General features: G+C 42.0%; 1 protein-coding gene across 1 annotated transcript; it reads right to left on the reverse strand.

Moving 5' to 3' along the window:
* Positions 1-6: 6 nt before the first annotated feature.
* Positions 7-19,054, reverse strand: rmnd1 (required for meiotic nuclear division 1 homolog). Its single transcript, XM_061743957.1, has 12 exons — positions 18,917-19,054; positions 16,124-16,578; positions 15,166-15,271; positions 15,016-15,091; positions 8,106-8,145; positions 6,822-6,922; positions 6,649-6,755; positions 6,500-6,564; positions 5,363-5,439; positions 5,124-5,244; positions 3,814-3,930; positions 7-2,512 (listed from the first exon to the last, which is right to left on the reverse strand). The coding sequence occupies exons 2-12, from the start codon at positions 16,550-16,552 to the stop codon at positions 2,480-2,482; spliced, it is 1,272 nt and encodes a 423-aa protein (XP_061599941.1). The 5' UTR covers positions 16,553-16,578; positions 18,917-19,054; the 3' UTR covers positions 7-2,479.
* Positions 19,055-20,941: the final 1,887 nt, after the last annotated feature.

Genomic DNA, 20,941 nt, shown 5'->3' on the forward strand with positions numbered 1-20,941 from the left:
CACGTCTTTATTGCATTTTCTTCAACACAGCACACATCGTTGATTAAAGTTTGGACGGACGAGTCACGCGAACACATGCACTAATTTGTTGGTATCCGTCCACTGAAAGAAGAACCCGCAGCGGCCGCTGGAATGACTCTAAACGGATTAAGTAGTAAGTTTAATGTACTAAAGTTGCTAAAAACGGACTTGATAGAGAAATCACACGCTGCTTTTGATTTACGGTTCAACAGAGTCATTAAAATAAATAAATAGAAAGCTCTGATGAAGCTTTGTCTCCACAAGTTGTGTTGGTTCTTAAACTGGATATTTTCTTCCACAACCTTTTGGGTGAATCTAGAGATGAGACTCGTCCACCTGAAGAAAGGAGTTCTGGTCCTCGTGGACAAACGTCTCCACCTGTAGAGAGGTGTTATTGTCCTCATGTCCACCTGAATAAGGTGTTCTGGTCCTCAAACGTCTCCAGGAGTCTCAGGTCTGAAGGTTCCAGATGTTTCCACGGATGTTCAACAGGACGTAGATTCAGGACTCATAGAAGGTTCTGTTTGGTTCTTGGCTGGTTCTGGTTCTGGGTCTGGGTCTTTATCCTGTTGGACCCACAACCAAGTTTTCTGTCCCTGGGCAGCACGTTTGACTCCAGAACGTCTCCATCGTCTCGTCATTTCATCATAGCTGCACGGAGTCAAGACTCCTGGACGTTTGTCCTCTCGGGTCGAGGTCCAGGGAGCTCGTCTTCAGTCCCGTGGAGCCTGAACCTCTTACATACCGGTACTTTAGTTTAACATGTTGCTACGGTAACGCTATCTCACACTTTTTCTAGAGGTCCAACTAATTTGTCAAGGTTAGTTTTTTTTAAACCACAATTGAAAAGCAAAGGCTGATTTTCATTTGTTTTTTTAGAAAAAACATATGTACAAACCGCACTCGGTTGAAGTTGGGAAAGTGTGTAAAATGCAAATAAAAACTAAATATAATGATTTGACAATCCTTTTCAACCCATATTAAATTGAATACACTACAAAGACAACATGTTTAATGCTCAAACTCAAACTTTATTTTATTTTTCAAATAATTAATTTAGAATTTCATGGCTGCAACACGTGCAGTAGAAGTTGGGAAAGGGCATGTTTACCACTTTGTTACATCACCTTTCCTTTTAATAACACTCAAACGTTTTGGAAGAGAGGAGACTAATTCTCTTAGCTTCTCATGTGGAATTCTTCATTCAGTCTTGGTTTCCGGCCGTGGCGCTTACGTGCAGTGATTTCACCAGATTCTCTGAACCTTTTGATATTTTGGACCGTAGATGTTGAAATCCCTAAATTTCTTGCAACTTTGCTTTGAGAAATGTTGTTCTTAAACTGTTCAACTATTTTCTCACGCAGTTGTGGATAAAGTGGTGACCCTCGCCCCATCCTTGCTTGTGAATGACTGAGCATGTTTGGGGAGGCTCCTTTTATACCCAATCCTGGTTCCCACCTGTTCCCAATTATCCTGATCACATGTGGGATGTTCCAAATAGGTGTTTGATGAGCTTTTCTCAGCTTTCTCAGGATTTTATCCCACCTTTCCCAACTTCTACTGGACGTGTTGCAGCCATGCAATTCTAAGTTAATTATTATTTGTCAAAAAACAATTAAGTTTATCAGTTTGAACTTTAAATATGTTGTCTTTGTAGTGTATTCAATTGAATATGGGTTGAGAAGGATTTTCAAATCGTTGTATTTTGTTTTTATTTACATTTTACGCAATTTCCCAACTTCAACCGAATCCGGTTTGTATTAAGTTTTTTCAGTGACCACTGAGAGGTTTTTCTATCTTTACTGGAAAGGTACCAATAAAATCTGACAACTCCTTGTAAAACTAACGTATTAGTTTACACTCGGAGGTTTTGCCGGTAATCAGGTGTTAAAACAGCCAAATCCTGTCGGACCCTCTGAGATCTCAATCTCCAGCACAAGTTAAGAACCTGGCTGGTTTTCTGAGTTAATTTGCTGAAGAAATGTGCATTTATTTATCAAACATCCACACTGGGAGCAAACCCTTGGAGGTAAACACCTCGTTAAATTATTAGTAGTACAGACTATTTATATTTATACACTTTGATCCCAGAGTCTCCTGCTTCACTTCTGCCAACATTTCATGAATGTCCTTTCAGTAAAAATAGGAATTTAGAAATGTTATCATCGTATCAGTTTAATCACGTTGCGTTTATCTTCCTACTTTGATGAAGATCAGATCACATTTTACGGCACGTAATTAACACAAAAAACAGCGTAATTTAATAGGGTTCACTTACATTTTCTTGCCGTTCTATATAAAATTAACATTTCATTGTGCGTTGTTAAAGTCCAGACAGTGAGACATGAACAGTAAGACATTCAGGATTACCCAGGTCCCCTTCATCCTTCACACATCACCGTAAAAACTGGACCGGCTTCAAAAGTCTTGGAGATTCCAGCTTTCTTGGAGCAGCAGCTCAGAAGATCATCTTTGCGAGTTCAAACATCACCTGCAAGAGAAGCGTCACGTCATCATCGGTACCTCCCAAAGGCCAGTCCCAATACACCCCTACTTTCTACCACTACCCCCAAAAAAAGAAGCCACAAATTTTAGGGCACTTGTAATCTTCCCAAGGCCCTGTCCCAATACTCCCACTACTCCTACTTTTCAGCACCACCCCTAAATTTTGCTTTCTACGTCACTGCATGGTTTACGTTCGGGTACGTAAGTGACTGTGTAGTTACGTTTGCACATACGTCACAACATATCAGGAAGCTGAGAGTTAAAAGCTGTTTTAATTTCAGCTGTAGCGCTGTTAATATGACACTTTATTAAGTTTTTATATTTTTTCAGGCGTAAAAGTAACCGTTAAGATCCTCAACCTGGGCTCAGTTTATCCAAATAACGCCTGTTAAGAAATTTGATCTGATGTTTTCGGAGATGAGAAGAGCCGCCGGCCCCAGGGAGCAGCAGCAGCAGCAGCCGTTACCATGGTAACAGCAGCAGCTCACGGACGGGTCAACCTGCGCCGTCGTCCCGGGCAGAGAAACCTGCAGCTCTGTGGAGAATTACCGCTGGCTGAAATAAATCATTTAGGAAGATAAATGTTGGTTTAATAGTTGAAATCTAACAGTTGTAGCTACGCCTGTTAAGAAATTTGCTCCGAAAATGTCGGAATGAAAACCGCCTGCCGGCTCGGGAGCTGATTTATGGTTCTGCGTTAAATCGACGCAGAGCCTACGGCGTAGGGTACGGCGTACGGCGCGCGTCGTCACGTAACCTACGCCGTAGGCTCTGCGTTGGTGAAACGCAGAACCGTAAATCAGCCTTTATTCTGGCGAGGTTTGAAAAAGACTTTGCAACAATGAGCAAACGAGTGATTATGTACATTCACTGAGTGAATATTATGAAAGTAAAATATATATTTTTCGCTAGAAATGTAATCAAAACGCATTTTTATGCAGAAACTAACTCAAAATAATGATTTTATTCACTAAAAAATAAGAAATGTCCGCCATGTTTTTTTTTTTATTCAGTCCGCAAATGACGACAAAAAGCATTCTGGGAAATTTTTTCTAGCCCTCGGTCAACTAGTGAGCATCTGAAATCCCTCGCTCTGAAGGCCCAGATTGATAACCACTAGCCCTTGTTTTCTCCACTACCCCTCGGTGAAAAGAGGAATTGGAACACCACTACCCTCATGGGAACGCGCAAAATTTAGGGGTAGTGCTGAAAAGTAGGGGAAGTGGGAGTAATGGGACAAGGCCCAAGTGTGACGTTCAGAGTCCGGTTCAGCGTGGGCTCGCTCACCTCGATGGTGATGAGGATGACGATCATCCACTCCAGCCTCAGGCTGTGCTTCTGGCTCAGGTGGCTCCTCATCAGGTCCGTCAGCTGCGTGCAGTGCTCCAGTTTCTCGTTGACGACCTGCAGACGAGAGGAAGGCGGCGCTTAGAGAGCATCTCCGATGGAAACGTATGCAGGGCGTCTACAGGTTTGCAAATTTAAGACCAAAAAGACAGTCACACACTTTGAACCCTGTGTAACTGTAACAATGTGACAAACACTTGAAACATAACGTCACTTATGTTACTTAAAGCCCTTGACACAAAACTCTCCCTCACAATACTCCTCTTCTCCGTTAGCAGACGTTGTAAAAGACGTTGGCATTGGCGTTTTCCGCTCTGTAGCCTATATGAGACTCCAGCGCTTTGATCCCCGTTGTGCCCAACTTAAAACATTAAAAGCGAACCTTTCAGCCTCGCTGTCAACTTTGGGCATCTTGACTTTCAGCCTCCACGAGAAACTGCAATTTTCAAACCATTTGTGGCTAAATTTACATTTAATCATATTTGTTTGCCTCATCTCGAGAATATGCCGACTAAGAAATCCAGTGCTGAGGTCAAGGTTGCCAGATCTGACAGGTTTCAGCCCAAACGCGATGTAAAACCCACCGAAATAATGAAAAACCAGCCCAAATTATACTTTCTCTATGTCAAAACTGTAAATTATTAAATGTGGAATAAATTTTAAGTCATAAGCAAATGAAGCTTCACAACACCACTAAATATCCCAAAAAAGTTCAGGCTCCAAACAAAGACTATAATCAAATTTAGTAAATTAGAGCAAATAAAATATCAGTGAGATTATTGTGTACGTTTATACTTTTCTCTGCCATAATGGAAACTTTTTTGTTCATAATTTCTCCTAAATATTTTGTAAAAACCAGGAAAAGCAGCCCAGATTTTATCAACCCGCCCGGTCCTATAGTTTTCCGCCCAAATTCAAATGAAGCCAAATTTGGCGGAAACCCGTTCCAGCTGGCAACACTAACGCGTTGTGAAGCAAACGTGTCTAACAACTGGTAAACAGATTTAATTCTCCTCAAAACGATGAAATAAACTTTTCCTATTCACAGTGTAAGTAAACTTTTTAAAGATGACCAGATAAATTCCCGCTAAAATTGAGATTCAAAAATGAAGACCCTTAGATTGAGATTTAAGACAAATGAAGACATTTAAAGGCCTTATTTTAGGAAAATGGGATTTAAGACTTTCTAAGGAGCCGGGGACACCCTGGTGTGGAGGTTTCTGAGGTTTCTGAGGGGAGTTTGTGTTTACGTTGACTCTGCGGTTGATGCTGAGGAACTGGCACGTCTTGTCGTAGAGCTTCTCCAGGATCTCTCGGTCCCAGTAGAAGTCGGGCGTGAGGAGCAGGTCCGACCTCAGGTTGATGCAGTGCCTGGGAGTCCAAACGCAGCGTTTTCAGCCCCAGAATTTGACATTTGAAGACGTAAAAACAGAACTGAAAACATTCGCAGCTCCATTTAAATCTGAAGCAGAGAGAGAGAAAGTTGTACCTCAGCGTAAACAGCTCTCCTATCTTCTGCATCACCTCTGCAGAGGAAAGCTTCACCCTTTTACCCGACTTCAGCGTCTTTAAAAAGAAACATTAATGTTTTAAAAGACTATCACACCTCATTAATTATCCACGACGCCTTGTTTGATCTGTACCTCTATGGAAGAGTATCAGGGCCATGCAGGAGAAAAAATATTTGAGAGGGGAAGATTTTTTTTATTGTGCACTTCGAGAAAAAAGTTGAAATGTCGAGAAAAAAGTTGAAATGTCGAGAAATGTTGAGATTAATGTTGAAATACAATTTTGTGAATAAAGTCGAAATTTCATGAATAAATTCAAAATTTCGAGAATAAAGTTGAAATACAATTTTGTGAATAAAGTCGAAATGTCTCCTCTGGCCCATCAAATCCAGTTAGGACAGCGGTCGGCAACCTGCGGCTCTAGAGCCGCATGCGGCTCTTTAGCGCCGCCCTAGTGGCTCCTGGAGCTTTTTCAAAAATGTTTAACCTTTTTTTTCTCTTTTTTTCCCTCTTTTTTTCTTCTTTTTATCCTTTTTTTCCTCTTTTTCCTTTTTTAATCTCAATATTTCGACTTTTTTTCTCGAAATTTTGACTTTTTTCTTGAAATTTTGACTTTTTTCTCGACATTTCGACTTTTTTCTCAAGATTTTACTTCAACATTAATCTCAACATTTCAAATGTTTTTCTCGACATTTCAACTTTTTTCTTGACATTTCGCCTTTCGCCATTTGCCTTCATTCTAAGGCTTATACATACAAGGCCTTTCATTTTTTGCGGCTCCAGACATATTTGTTTTTTGTGTTTTTGGTCCAATATGGCTCTTTCAACATTTTGGGTTGCCGACCCCTGAGTTAGGAGAACGACTGACAGAATTTAGACTGAATTTCTTTTGTTACTAAAGCCGAATTCTGCAGTACAGTTTCACCAGTTCATCTATCGGCTTACGAGGCATTTTGTAAAGACAGTCACACGCGCTGTTTGTTATAGTCTCAGAAAGTTGACTTTATTCTCGACATTTTGACTTTTCTCGAAGTGCATAATGAAAAAAACAAATCTTCCTCCTCTAAAATATTATTTGTATTTTTCTCCTGCCTGGCCCTAATACTCTTCCGTAGTACCTCCGGTATGGATTGAATCGACTCCACAAAGTTGTCCAACGCCACCTCCCATATCGCCAGCTTCACTGAAAAAGAAGAAAAAGCGAGTTGGACTCGAGCTGAAGTCCGAGGTCGATGCAGCCACCGGCGGGTTTTAACCTGCGTCTCACCGGACAAACACAGAGCGTTGGAGAAGGCGAACTTGACCAGGACGGCGTCCTCCTGCTCCATGTCCTCACTCAGGATGAAGTTGCCCCGCTCCAGCTTGGTGTTGCCCCTGCAGGAGGAAGAAGGTGAAGGAGAAGCCGAGACAACGTGCATGTGAGCGTTCAGGTCAGCTTACGCTCCCACGGCGTAGTTGATCTCCTCGTTCTCCCAGTGAACCAACGCCACCTCGTACGGCTGGATCTCGTGATGCTCCAACAGCCTCATCACCCTCTTCATCTTAGAGGGCAAAGAATACATTACATTCTCAATAAAAAAGTAAAAAAAGTTTAGAAGTTTAGAGATTTAAAGCAGCACAATGTAACTTTCAGCTTTTGTTAAGTTTGGCGGCTCCTTTGGACAAAAGCGGTAGTGCTTTACCAGAAAGAACACTACGTTTCCCATGAGCACCAGCGCGTACTGCCGGAAAACTCCTGTCCCCGTCGCTGCATTTGTTTTGATAGTGAATGAAATAAGACGGGACGGACTTTCAAAACTACTTTTCTGTTTTCAGCGGTCGTTTGCAGGATGGATAGTGAAGAGGTAATGTATCTATTTTTGGATAAACAATATAATATGACGATGTTGAAAATCACTAAGTTCAACTTGGTTTTATTAGTGAAGTCGCCCCTGCCCCCCGGTCCTGTTTCAGTGAGATAATGTGCCCCAAATTACAAACGTTTTTTAGAGGGACTTCGTCATAAATTAGTAGTCCAACATACTTACTGACCAAATAAAAAAATACTTTATAACCTGTGAATAACTGAATGCCCATTCCTTATATTTTGCAGATCAGCCCTGCACAATTCTACAGTTCTCAGGAAAAATACTAGAACCCAAAACGATTCCCCTGTATGTGAAAATATTCTAATTTTGATTCTTATTGAACATAGAACTCTACATTTACATTTGTATCATAACAATTCTGTCTCTCTTGTCGGACATCCCTCCTCGTCTTTCAGCTCACGCCAGCGAGTGAACGCCGGGCCAATGTTTATTCTTGTCCGGGCATTTAGCTTGTTACTCTCCCGCTTTCTGTTTTTGCCTCCTCCGATAAAACTTTTATTTTCTTGGGTTTTTCCGCTGCTTCGGCCATGACACCAGCTTCTGCTGAGCTCTGCGCTCCACGCCCCGCCCAGCTTTGTATCGACTACGAATCGGGAAGGAGGGGGAAGTGACGTATGCCGTAAAGCAGTCAAAGTCGTAAAAATGTGTAGTTTTTTAGTGTGGCAGGGTTCCTACCATGCTCCTCAAAGTTACATAGTGCCAGTGAAGGCGATACAGACCCCTCAGACCATGACAGAGGTTCATTAAACCTGTTGGAAGTCGATGTTCCATCACAATGATGATGATGAAATATTAGATTAAGCTGGAAAAGTTACATAGTGCTGCTTTAAATGATGAAAATGTCGACACCATTTACCATTTTCTCTTCGACGTTCCAGAAAACCACCGATCCTTCCCTGAAGTTGGAAATGTGAGAGCAAAAACGTTACTAACAGGTGAGCAGCAGTCGACCTCTGACCCTACGCACCATTTCATAACTAATATCACCCATCATATGTTCTATATGTCCTTATGTCACATTAAAATACTTTGGGTTGTTTATTTAAAGCTAATTCCTAAGAAAAGCGGCTCAGGGGCCTCATCTATAAAGCTTGCTTGCGCAGAAAAAGCGCCTGAAAGTTGCGGAAGCCACCATCTACGCAAAGCCTCGGATCTGAAAAGAAAAATCTAACCGAAAAATCTGCGTATCTTTACGGCAACTAGGACCCTCCCGTAAGAATTTACTTAAGACACGGGGAACTGGCGACGCAGGCTGTGAGGTGGTGAAATGAAGCCAGATTCATGTCATACTCTTAATAATGTCATCTGTTACGTGCCACAGAGGTAGGATTTTCGGTGGCTCTGCATTTCTCTTCCACCTTCTCCTCCCCTCCCTACCACTCATTCTCTGCAGGTGAGGTCCATAACCAGCAGCCATTCACCACCCATCTCCCATTGGCCAGCCTCTGGTTCCCTGTCTCTGCCCTCCACCAATCATCTCCACCTGTGCCCTCCTCCAATCAACTCCACCTGTGCCCTATAAAAGGGCTGTTTGCCAGTTCCTGCTGGCTCTCTCTCATAGCAAGTTGATGGTTGCTTGCTTGCTTGCTTGCTAGAGTCCAGAAGCACATCCTGCTGTTATTGCTATTATTCTGCTTCATAGTCTGGTGTATATGCCCTGCCTTGGGACAGGTAAGACGGGGGCCCCTATACACAGGCATCACGTAGTAGAATCTATGTTTAGTCACATTAGGTAAGGGATGGTTGCCACTATTGTATTTTTGTCCCACTGGTTAGTGTAGTTAGGCAGACAGGCTTTTGGTTTCCTTATTAGACAGTTAGATAGAACTGTGTTCACCCTTAGCTGCTTATTTGTTATTTTGGCAACATCCACGTCCCCTGGCAGTGGCATACTTTTGTTTGGTCATTTTGTACACTTGTAAATATTGTAAATATCTTGCTGGAGTGTAAGTAAAATCAAGCACCCCAGTTTAAAACCCTGTGTTGTCTCAGTTATTTGCACCTTTTTATGCTTGGGTTCCCTACTGGTTTAAATGTCATGCTATGTGACCCTTGGTCTCAACACCTGTACATGGCCTGACCAGGGGTTTCGTAACATGAAAGTGGGGGCTCGTCCGGGAAATTTCTGAGCATTTGGGGGTGCAAATACTTGGTTCTCTAGACTTGAGTTGATAGTTGGTTTTTGTGCGTTTTTTGTTGTACCATGGCATCCGGTTTTGATTTAAACCAGTTCATTGCAAACCCTTCCCGTGAGTCATTTGAGAAGTGTCGCAAGGCTGACCTGATTTCGGTGGCCAAACATTATAGTATTGTGACTGACAGTGGTGCCCTTAAAAGGGAGTTAAAACCAGTGGTGCTGGAGGGGTTAGTGGACAGAGGTGTTCTGGGTGGCCCTCTGGAGGCTGGGCTGGTTGGTGCAGCCTCCCCGGAAACAGTGGAGAGGGTAAGGTCGACGCCGACCTTGCCAAAGGGGGACCCTAACGCTTACTCACCGTCCCCAACGGGGTCCCTGGATGGCGCTAAGCTCAAGTTGCGTCTGGCTCGCCTCGACAGAGAGCGGGAGGAGAAAAGGGAACTCCGAGAAGCTGCGGAAAGAGCTCAGAGAGCTGAACTTGACCAGCAGCTTGCCATCCGCAGGCTAGAGCTGGAATTCCAACTGGAGACAGCCATAAGGCTGCGTAAGTTGGAGCTGGAGTCCTCTCCCCAACCTGTGGCACCGTCCACCTTCTCCGCCTTCGTCTCTCCATCCACTGTGGCGGCTCCTGCCTCTTCAATTGGCACCCATGGTCCACTCACCTCCACTGCCTCGCCAACACCACCTGGTAGATATGATTTATTTCGGCACATAGAACTTCCTCCCTTCCGAGAAACGGAAGTGGATTCTTTTTTTCATACTTTTGAACGCCTTGCGACTGTTCTTAATTGGCCAAAAGAGAACTGGTCCACTCTGCTGCAGTGCAAGCTAACCGGTAAAGCACAACACGTAATAGCCTCATTGCCCCTTGCCGATAGTCTTGATTATGATGTGTGTAAGTCTGCTGTACTCAGAGCCTACGAGCTCGTACCCGAAGCCTACAGGCAGCAATTTCGAAACTTCAAGAAAAGTCCCACTCAAACTTTTGTAGAGTTTGCTAGAGAGAAGGGCGAACGGTTTGATAAGTGGTGTGCTGCTAGCAAAGTCACTGATTTTGCTGGACTTCGAGAGCTAATACTCTTAGAAGAGTTTAAGAAGTGTGCTTCAGAACGTTGTGTTGTTTATTTGAATGAGAAGAAGGTCTCTCAGCTTCATGAAGCCGCTATTTTTGCTGATGAGTACATGTTGACCCATAAGGAGGTGTTTGTGGCGCCTCGAGGTAAGGGTTTTGGTGTGGCTAACTCTGCCCCTCCTGCCGGTGCTAAGGAGGAGAGGGAATGCTATTATTGCCACACTAAGGGTCATGTCCAGAAGGATTGTTTTCAGTTGAGGAGAAAGAATTCTGGTTCCTCTAAACCTGCTAATGCTAAACCGATGGGTTTTGTTAGGACAGTGTCTGAGCAGACTCCAACCAGTGCTGTTCCTACATGCTGTGACGGCTTCAAGCCTTTCACATTCGAGGGCATGGTGTCCTTGGTTGGTGACCCCGGTAGTAAGAAGCCGATTCGTATTTTGAGAGACACTGGGGCGGCTCAGTCCTTCCTGCTAAATGATGTGCTGCCTCTGTCGGATGCAACATTTTCTGGGGCACACAGCATTGCTCAAGGAATTGATATGAGTTTCATTAAAGTTCCACTACACAATGTGTTTCTTGACACAAAACTGGTTTCTGGCTGCTTTAAGGTAGCTGTGTGCCCTGCTTTGCCTGTTCCTGGTATAGACCTCATTATGGGGAACGACATTGCAGGTGACAAGGTTTGCCCGGTGCTGGAGATTGTTGAACACCCCAATGCCATGGCTATGCCAAGTGGCTCAGATGTCCACCCAGGTACATTTCCAGCCTGTGTGCTTACACGAGCTCAGGCACGTAAGGAGAGTGGGGCGGTTCACTTGTCAGACTCCATTTTGGCCACTCCACTTGCGACTGACGTTTTTCCCCAGCATTCAACTGGCCAAGCGAAGGTAAAATCACAGCCTGTCTATATGCCTTCCATTACACTTCCAGTTACTCGCAACGAGATAATTGCTGCTCCAGACTTTACTCTGCCTTTCAAGTTAGAGGTAGACGCAAGTGCTTTGGGAGCTGGGGCTGTATTGCTTCAAGAGGATGCTGATGGAATTGATCACCCTGTCTGTTTCTTCTCCCGAAAATTTACTAAGCCACAGCTTAATTATTCCACCATTGAGAAGGAAGCACTGGCCTTGATACTGGCTTTGCAACATTTTGAAGTTTATGTTGGCTCGAGCTCTGTACCTGTCGTCGTCTTCACCGATCATAACCCACTAACATTCTTGTCCAGAATGTATAACCAGAACCAGCGCTTAATGCGATGGGCTCTCATCGTCCAGAACTACAACCTGGACATAAGACATAAGAAAGGTTTAGACAACGTGATGGCTGATGCGTTGTCCCGCATCTAAGTGTCACAATAGTTTTTGTTTTGCTTGTGAACAAACTTAGAGTAAGTTTGTTCTTGTCGGTGGGCGTGTTACGTGCCACAGAGGTAGGATTCTCTGTGGCTCTGCATTTCTCTTCCACCTTCTCCTCCCCTCCCTACCACTCATTCTCTGCAGGTGAGGTCCATAACCAGCAGCCATTCACCACCCATCTCCCATTGGCCAGCCTCTGGTTCCCTGTCTCTGCCCTCCACCAATCATCTCCACCTGTGCCCTCCTCCAATCAACTCCACCTGTGCCCTATAAAAGGGCTGTTTGCCAGTTCCTGCTGGCTCTCTCTCATAGCAAGTTGATGGTTGCTTGCTTGCTTGCTTGCTAGAGTCCAGAAGCACATCCTTCTGTTATTGCTATTATTCTGCTTCATAGTCTGGTGTATATGCCCTGCCTTGGGACAGGTAAGACGGGGGCCCCTATACACAGGCATCACGTAGTAGAATCTATGTTTAGTCACATTAGGTAAGGGATGGTTGCCACTATTGTATTTTTGTCCCACTGGTTAGTGTAGTTAGGCAGACAGGCTTTTGGTTTCCTTATTAGACAGTTAGATAGAACTGTGTTCACCCTTAGCTGCTTATTTGTTATTTTGGCAACATCCACGTCCCCTGGCAGTGGCATACTTTTGTTTTGTTACTTGGTACACTTGTAAATATTGTAAATATCTTGCTGGAGTGTAAGTAAAATCAAGCACCCCAGTTTAAAACCCTGTGTTGTCTCAGTTATTTGCACCTTTTTATGCTTGGGTTCCCTACTGGTTTAAATGTCATGCTATGTGACCCTTGGTCTCAACACCTGTACATGGCCTGACCAGGGGTTTCGTAACATCATCACATATCACAACATATATCAGTAGTGCTGATAACGGAGCAGGCGGCGGGGGGGGGGGGGGGGGGGGCTGCCGCTCCGAGCTCACTACTCCACGCCGAAGAGGAAAAAAGAAAGTGTTCTGATTAAAATAAGGAAAGTTGGACTATATAACAATTGCGTTCATAAGGATAAAGTCTTTAAAAAAATAAAAATTAAAGAAATAGTCCCTTCTCCCCGTGTGTGTCTGCCTGTCATGCACGGGTACGTGCGCTCATGTTGTTTACTTTTAAGCCGGAATTATGGTTCTGCGTCACACCAACGTAGAGACTACGCCATAGGGTCCGGTGTAGGTGCGCGTCGCCGCGTACCCTACGCCGTAGGCTCTGCGTTGGTGTAACGCGCAACCATAAATCAGCCCTGAGCAGCTCTGAGGGGAGACGGGAGGGAGGAGAGGGAGCGGGGGCTGCCGGGCCGCCGTCTTGATGATTTGCTGAGCCTACAGTTAGTTTTTAAACTGTAAAAAGTGGGGCGGGGGGGACAAATACATGATTTTGAAAAGTGGGGGGGACATGTCCCCCCTGTTCCCAGTGGTAATTGCGTTGTGCGATCGTGGCACTAACGGGCAGCAACGGCGTGCTGCCACTCACTCGCTTTATTTTATACTATTTATATACTTTTTCTACTTTTACTGTGACCACCAAATAATCTCGTTTCACTGTCCTCTCTCCACATCATCCACAACATCTAGATCTCAGATCTCAGTGAAATTCAGTGGCACGGTGGCTCGACACGTTCATTCATTCTGACGCCAAACAGGCTGCAGGAAGCCACTGCGCATGCTCAGCAGGCTCATCCATATGCAAGAACATACCATTTATGGTAAAAAGTGGGCGTGTAGAGGGCGGGATATGAGGCGGATTCAGCTGCGCAACCTTCCAGCTGGACTGTGATTTATAAAGGGAACATTACGTGCAAGTGTGCGTGCACGCAGTTTTATAGATCCGGATTTTTTTTTGCGCCCGCCATTTTCGGCTTTTGAGTGTACGTGCAATTTTAGTATGAATCCTACGCAGTCCATTTTAAATGAGGCCCCAGGTTGTTAAATCTTTGGTTTTATTTACTCTACTAACTATAACCTGGCCACTAACTCACAAGAGCCTTCAAAGACGAGTTTCACTGGATTTCAGAAAGAAATCATTCACGATTCACAATAAAGTTTTTAACATATTGCTCTGACCTCTCGGTGAGATTGGATGTATTTTCGGCGCTGATATTCCCACTAAAACTCTGCTGAACTGTGTTTTTTTTACTTAATCTCCACCTGCAGGACCTCAGCTCCATGAAATCTTAGGTAAAATCCCCCCGTAGTTTAACAGTTATTAAGCATTTAAATGATGCGTTCACTTGCCCCTGCAGCGTCTCCCACATCAACCCTTTCCTTCGCTCCTGCAGCCGGTTTGTTTTGCTGCAGAAACATTTGCCCGAATTAAAGCATGTGACTGCAATAAAAGCTGTAATTTAACCAAGAAAAGAAGGACGATCGCTACGTTCTCTTCAGAAACTCAGTTACTCATCTTTGGGTCTGTTGAAGCTGCTTCCTGACATAGCAACACGAAACACGAGCGGTGTCACGATTAGAAGCAGCTGATTAGTGTTTTGACTTTAAAAACAAAGACTAAACAAATATTTGTTGTTTTTTTAACGATCTGAGAGAGATAAGGACAGTAAGAAGGAGAAATTTGATTGCATTTCAGGCAACAAGCAAATAGGAAAAAGCCAAATTGTGAAATGGGAGACTAAATGTTTGTGGTAGTATCTTCATAAATCAAAAACTGTAATTGCTTCTGATGTCAAAAATCATAGGATTCAAACACTTTCACTTTAATGCACCCAAAGGATGCATTGCTCCTCCACACTGGTGGCCTGAAAGGACATTAGTGCATCACAATAAATTAAAGTTTTTTCATGTATCACTGGTCTTCATGGTTCAGCAGCGACGTTATACATTTGTTTACCTGACTGCTTTTATGAAATGGGCGCCAAAAAGCTGCAAAGCATCGCTGCAGTCTTATATTACACCTTTGAATATATATATATGTAAGCACTTGTCTAAAGTAAAACTTACTGACAGCCGTTTAACATTCATCTGGCTGCTTTCATCCAAGAAGCAAAGACAAAGCATCCCAACGTGTTGCGTTCATCTACACATCTAAACCCAGGTCAGGTTTGACAAATATATTTCTTTAATTTTACATCGAGCCATATCGGTCGATTCTGACGCAGCTTTGACATGTTTTTGTTCATTTCCAAGGAAACAGTGTAACCAAAACAATTAACGGACCGAGAACATTCAAGACGACTCGCTCCTTACCTGAAGAAATATATTAGAGCGTTGTCACCGGGTTTAGCAGCCGTGTCGGTGCTTATCACCAGCACGTTTGAGGCATCTTAAATAAATAAAAACACATTATAAAAGGTGCTCCAAGGTGAATCCACCACCGTTAATCTAATGTTGTCATACCTCTCGGTAAATCTACTTCATGGAAGCCGTTGTTTGTTAGTTCGTGGCAGAGTGTTGGCAAATGATACTGATCCGCCGTTGCGAAGGCGATGCACTGCATCATATCCTACGGACAAAATACATCTGAATTAATAGGTGAAACAATCAAAACCTGGGGCCGGATTCACAAAACATTCTTAAGAAAAAAAATCTTCTTAAGTGTCATTTTTTTTCTTAAGTTCAGTCTTAAGAAGAAAAAAGAGAAGAAGTCATATTCTCCCAAAAAGTTCTAAATATTTTCTCAACTTTCTTCTTAAGTTTTTTCTTAAGAAAAACCTTAAGAATAAATGGTATTCTTGAAATAAAAGTTCTCAAATTTGTTCTTGACTTTTTTCTTACCTTTAAGACAACCTGGACCTGTCTTAAAATTTCTTCTGTGAAAAGGTAAGAATAATAATAATAATAATAATAAGCCTCTAATATCACCTTTTTCAACACATTTTAGACAAGTTTAGACTAGTAGGTCATAGTTTGAGGATATACTTTGTAATTAATTACACAAAGAGCCTGTTAACTGTTTGTTAGCATGTTAGTTAGCGTGGTAGTTAATTATTATTAATTTTCCCCAATAGTATTTTTTTTTTGCACATTAATCTCGTCCACCATAACCTTGAAAAGTTCCTGCATCTCTTTTTCTCCTTCTCCATGTTTAGTGAGTGACTGACGGTTAAGACGCAAACTACCTGTATATATAATATATTTATATATAAATGTTGTTTGTTGGCGCGTGCAATGACATATTTTAAGAAGTTCTTAAGTAGGAAAAATAAGAAATTCGTAAGAAATGACAGTTATTAAGAAAATATTGAGGAATTGCACTTAAGAACTTTCTTATGAACTTCTTAATTTTAGATCTTAAGACATTTCTTAAGAACATATTGGTGAATCTGGTCACAAATGTTCCTCCACCGTGAATCACCTGGTCCTGATGGGACGGCTGGTTGGCCCGTGACGGCTGCTTCGTGCGTGGTCCTTTGGGGGGTCTTTTTCCAGGCAACGGTGTTGGTTTCACGCCTGGTTTTAACACCGCTTTTACAATGTTGGAGGAATAAAAACGGAGCTGTCCAACTCTTAATGTCGTCAACATCCCAGGATCTGGTAAAAGAGTTGTACGGAGACTTATAGATCTGCCCAGAGCAGCTGGAACATGTGTTTTGGGGATCTGCTGCAGATGGAGGCTGTTGAAACAACATGTCCTCGTAAGGACGCGTGAACCAGAATGAGTCCTGGGTTTGGATTCATACTCGTGGGCGGGGGTGGACTGGGACTGGGTGACTGCAGCGATGATGTGTTTGGCCTCTGCAGACCGCCGAACTCCCAGTCTGGTCCACGACGTCCGGAGAAGCATCTTCCATGGACGGCCGTACAGGTGAGCTGCAACACAAGGAACAACAAGTCGTACGTCTGGGAGAGTGATGGCACCACGCCTGGAATAAATCACCCGCATTTAGTTAAGCAAATGACTCTTGCGTGTTTGAGCTTAGACTCGAACGGATGTGGCGAGGAGCTTCTTGTTTCCTGAATAACCATGTGAAAGGACACATGACGTCCACGTGGAAAATCTCATCAGCATCAGGCAAACGAAACAAACTAAAACTTAGTTAAGAAGAGTCAAACTAATTGTCAAAATCCGACGGAGGAAAAGAAAAGTGGTGACTGCTTGACTTTCCAGGAATTAATCATTCAAATTAGAGTGTATGGATCCTTGGAAAGAGGTTAGTTGGTCTTATGAGTCCAGTTTACCCGACTCCAGGGTGACAGGAGCATCAGGGTAAGAGGAGCATGCTGGTGGTGGTGGAGGTATTATGGTCTGGGGTTACTCCAGTTTGTTGGGCTGTGAGTCAGCAACAAAAATTAAATCTGCTGAATGTGTGAATCTACTGAATAAAGATGTTTTTTTTTGTCTTTATCTAGTCTTTTTTCCTTGATGACACGGAAATGACACTAGGATTTAATGTGGGTTTACTGTCTGGTTCAGATCTGGCTCCAAACTAGACCGGCACAGACTGCAACGGACAATCAGGTCTGCAGAGAGGATGATTGGGACTAACCTCCCATGTATCCAGGACCTGGACCGGTCCAGGACCAGGAAACGGGCAGGTAGCATCTCTGCAGACCCCTCACAACCAGGACACAGTCTGTCTGAACTCCTCCCCTCTGGACGGATCTACAGAGCTCTGTAGCTAAAACCTCCAGACTTAGAGACAGTTTCTTCCCCCAAACTGTTGCTCTGATGAATCTCAACACTCAGAGTCTCAGATTAATCAATCACTGTGCAATAATAATAATAAAAACCACAATTATATGTTGTAACAACGCATGTCTACCTCATACTGCTGCACCTTTCACTTTTTTTAATTGTATATATGTTAATAAGAGCTGTCGTTTAGATAAAGATTAATTTTCTAAATATGCTGCATTTCTGAATGAAATCCTTTATTTATATTGTTGCGCTGTTTTTGTAGATGAATCACTTCATAATAATAATAATAATAATAACCACAATCATATGCTGTAAAAATGCACCTTTCAATAACCACGACTACCTCATAATGAGACACAGAGATAGTTTCTTCCCCTAAGCTGTTGCTCTGATGAATCTCATCACTCAGAGTCTCAGAGTAACCAATCCTGTGCAATAATAATAATACTAATAATAATAATAATAACAATAATAATAACAATAATAATAACCACAATAATATGCTGTAACATTGCACCCTTCATTAACCATGACTACCTCATACTGCTGCACCTTTCACTTTAAAAAAAAATTGTATATATGTTAATAAGAACTGTTATTTATCTATTACTGTTTGCAACTATTTAAATCTGGGTTCAGTGAGAGAAACAACCGAAAACAAATTCCTTGTCTGGCATGTTCATACTTGGCCAATAAAGCTTATTCTATTCTATTGAGCAAAGATAGTTTGGGAAGTGCCATTTCCACATGTGTTAGGATTAGAAATGATACAATAATCCAGTTTCCCTTATCAGAATTATAATACAGGACTGTCCCAGAAAATTAGAATATTGTGATAAAGTTCTTTATTTTCTGCAATGCAATTAAAAAAATGACAAAAAAAAAGTCATACATTCTGGATTCATTACAAATCAACTGAAATATTACAAGCCTTTTATTATTTTAATATTGCTGATCATGGTTTACAGTTTAAGATTAAGATTCCCAGAATATTCTAATTTTTTGAGATAGGTTATTTGAGTTTTCTTAAGCTGTAAACCATGATCAGCAATATTAAAATAATAAAAGGCTTGCAATATTTCAGTTGATTTGTAATGAATCCAGAATGTATGACATTTTTGTTTTTTTTTAATTGCATTACAGAAAATCACAATATTCTAATTTTCTAAGACAGTCCTGTATTCTATTGAGCAAATAAATTGTAGTTCGGGAAGTGCCATTCCCACATGTCGCAGGGTTAGAAATAATGTAATAATCCAGTTTCCCTAATCAGAATTATAATAGTTAGCGTGAAAGTTAAATCTATTAAAATGTAAATAAAAGCTGAATAAAACGACGACACGTGAACGTAACAAGTGAGACCGACCTTGACGAGTCTGGCTGGTTTAAATCCTCGCTAGTGGCTTTGATATATGTCCAAATGACGAATAAAACTGACAAACTAATATAAAGTATGTTATCAGGAGGAGTTTAGTGCTGCTAACATGAATGAATGAACTGTCAGCTTACCAGGGAGGAAAATAGAAGCAACTCCAAAACAAATGTGGAAATGATTTAAAAAGACGGCGGCGTGAAGTGTTGAATTAATATAAAACTATGATTTAGCAGAACCAGATGAAAACGTGTTTGACATTCACAGGAGGCGTGTTTGTGTTTGTCAATAAAGTTGCTTTTAGTTTCCGGCTTGAAGTGACATGCAGGAGCAGTTTAATCCCGATTTTTTGACTTGTAGGTGGAACTGCACAAAGTCTACATTTAAGAAAAACAACACGATAAAAATCCACACAAAAAAATCCTAATTTGTATACATTATGGTAATTTATAGGTATACTAAAAAGATTAAAGCTCAGGCTGGTGGTATTGCTGCAGTAAAACAGGAGTACCTGACAGCTTAATCTCAGGGCAAACTAAACCCCGTATAAACCTCTATCTACGGTGGCTGCATTTGATCTTTTTATGTTATTTTAAACGTTTACGTCAGATTTTAAAACATAAACTCGCATATATTAAGATTATATTTGAATTTTATCCAAGTAAAAAACATAAATAAATAAATAAAATATGATATACGAGCCTGACGCTCGACTACAGCGCCCTCTCTGGTTGAGTCAAGTATTGCATGTGTTTAGTGTTGAGTCTTATAACAGAAACAACTACACACTATATTTTCACTTTCCCTGCAGAAGGGTGAATGTGTCTATATATATATATATATATATATATATATATATATATATATATATATATATATACATATATATATTTTTTTTTTTTACTTGTTTATATTTTAAATTACATTTTATTGGATTATTTTTCAGTTACGGTATTTTATTTTTTATATATGATGCGCTGACTGGAGAGCACTTTTAATTTCGTTGTACATAAGTTATAATGACAATAAAGAATCTATCTATCTATCTACTCACATTTATGAACATAATGTAAAACTTTATGTTCTTGCATTGATATTCATATATTAACATAAAAGGAAAAATAGATGGAGTTTATCAGCTGTAATCATTATTTCCTTTTTATAATTACTTATAATGTGAAGGAAAGCCTGAAAATGACGACTGCTGTTCTGGAGGAGTGTGAAGTCCTGCAAGCTGGAGTGTAAAGCTGGAGGATAGAAAAAAAAAGAAAAACATCTCTCAGATGTAAGTCGCTTTGGATAAAAGCATCTGCTAAATGATAGTAGTAGTATTAAAAAGGTTTTGTGCTCGCAATTTTCAAAAGGATGTATTTCTCACTAGTCACTGGGAATCATCAAATATAAACAATTAAAAGGACATGTATAACTTTTTTGTAAAACATAAAATGATTTACTGATACTGTATCTTAATAAAATGTAGGTGACAGGTTTTGGTCATAAATAAAGAAGCAAAGGGGTTATGGGGGTTAGGGGTACTAACTGGGGTTGGTGGGGGGATTTAGGGGGTTGTGGGGGTTCCGGCCCCCAGCGGAGCCCCCCTTGGCTGGCCCCCCTTTTTTCTTTTTTGTGCATGTTTGCAGGCCGGAGCTTCGGGAGCTGCGTGCTGGCCTGCGGTCCCGGTCCCCCCCCCCAACCCCCGGTCAATCCGTTGCTGCTTCCACCTGCCTGCGGCCCCCCCTCCTCCCCCTCCGATCATCCCGTTGCTGCTTCCACCTGCCTGCTGTGCTGCTGACGTCCCTGACCCCCCAGTCTGGCCTTCGGCAGGAGGGTCCCCCCTTATGATCCAGGTCCTGGTCCAGGTTTCTTCCTCCTAAAGGGGAGTTTTTCTTGCCACTGTTTGTCTTAAGGCTTTTCTCCCACTAGGGGAGTTTTTACCTCCATTGTTTATGTAATAATTGCTCGGGGGTTTATGTTCTGGGTCTCTGGAAAGCGACTAGAGACACATCTGTTGTATTAGACGCTATATAAATAAAATGTAATTGAATCCTTAGCTTGATTATTGCCAATAGCTGGATTTAGATGTGCAGGTAACCGTGTGCTTCCCACTAACCCACCAATCCCCCCCAAAAAAGTAAGAAAATAATCTCTTTACAAGGTTTAAT

The sequence above is a fragment of the Cololabis saira genome, chromosome 16, assembly GCF_033807715.1.
Source record: "Cololabis saira isolate AMF1-May2022 chromosome 16, fColSai1.1, whole genome shotgun sequence".
NCBI classification, from domain to species: domain Eukaryota; kingdom Metazoa; phylum Chordata; class Actinopteri; order Beloniformes; family Belonidae; genus Cololabis; species Cololabis saira.

What these genes read in the sequence shown, in the direction of transcription:
- rmnd1 (XM_061743957.1), bottom strand. Translation starts at nt 16,552, where the DNA reads ATGCTTCTCCGGACGTCGTGGACCAGACTGGGAGTTCGGCGGTCTGCA. An exon ending in AGCCGTCCCATCAGGACCAG is followed by an intron (nt 15,272 to 16,123) that starts GTGATTCACGGT and finishes TTTTGTCCGTAG; the next exon opens with GATATGATGCAGTGCATCGC. An exon ending in CGATTCAATCCATACCGGAG is followed by an intron (nt 5,440 to 6,499) that starts GTACTACGGAAG and finishes TTCTTTTTAAAG; the next exon opens with ACGCTGAAGTCGGGTAAAAG.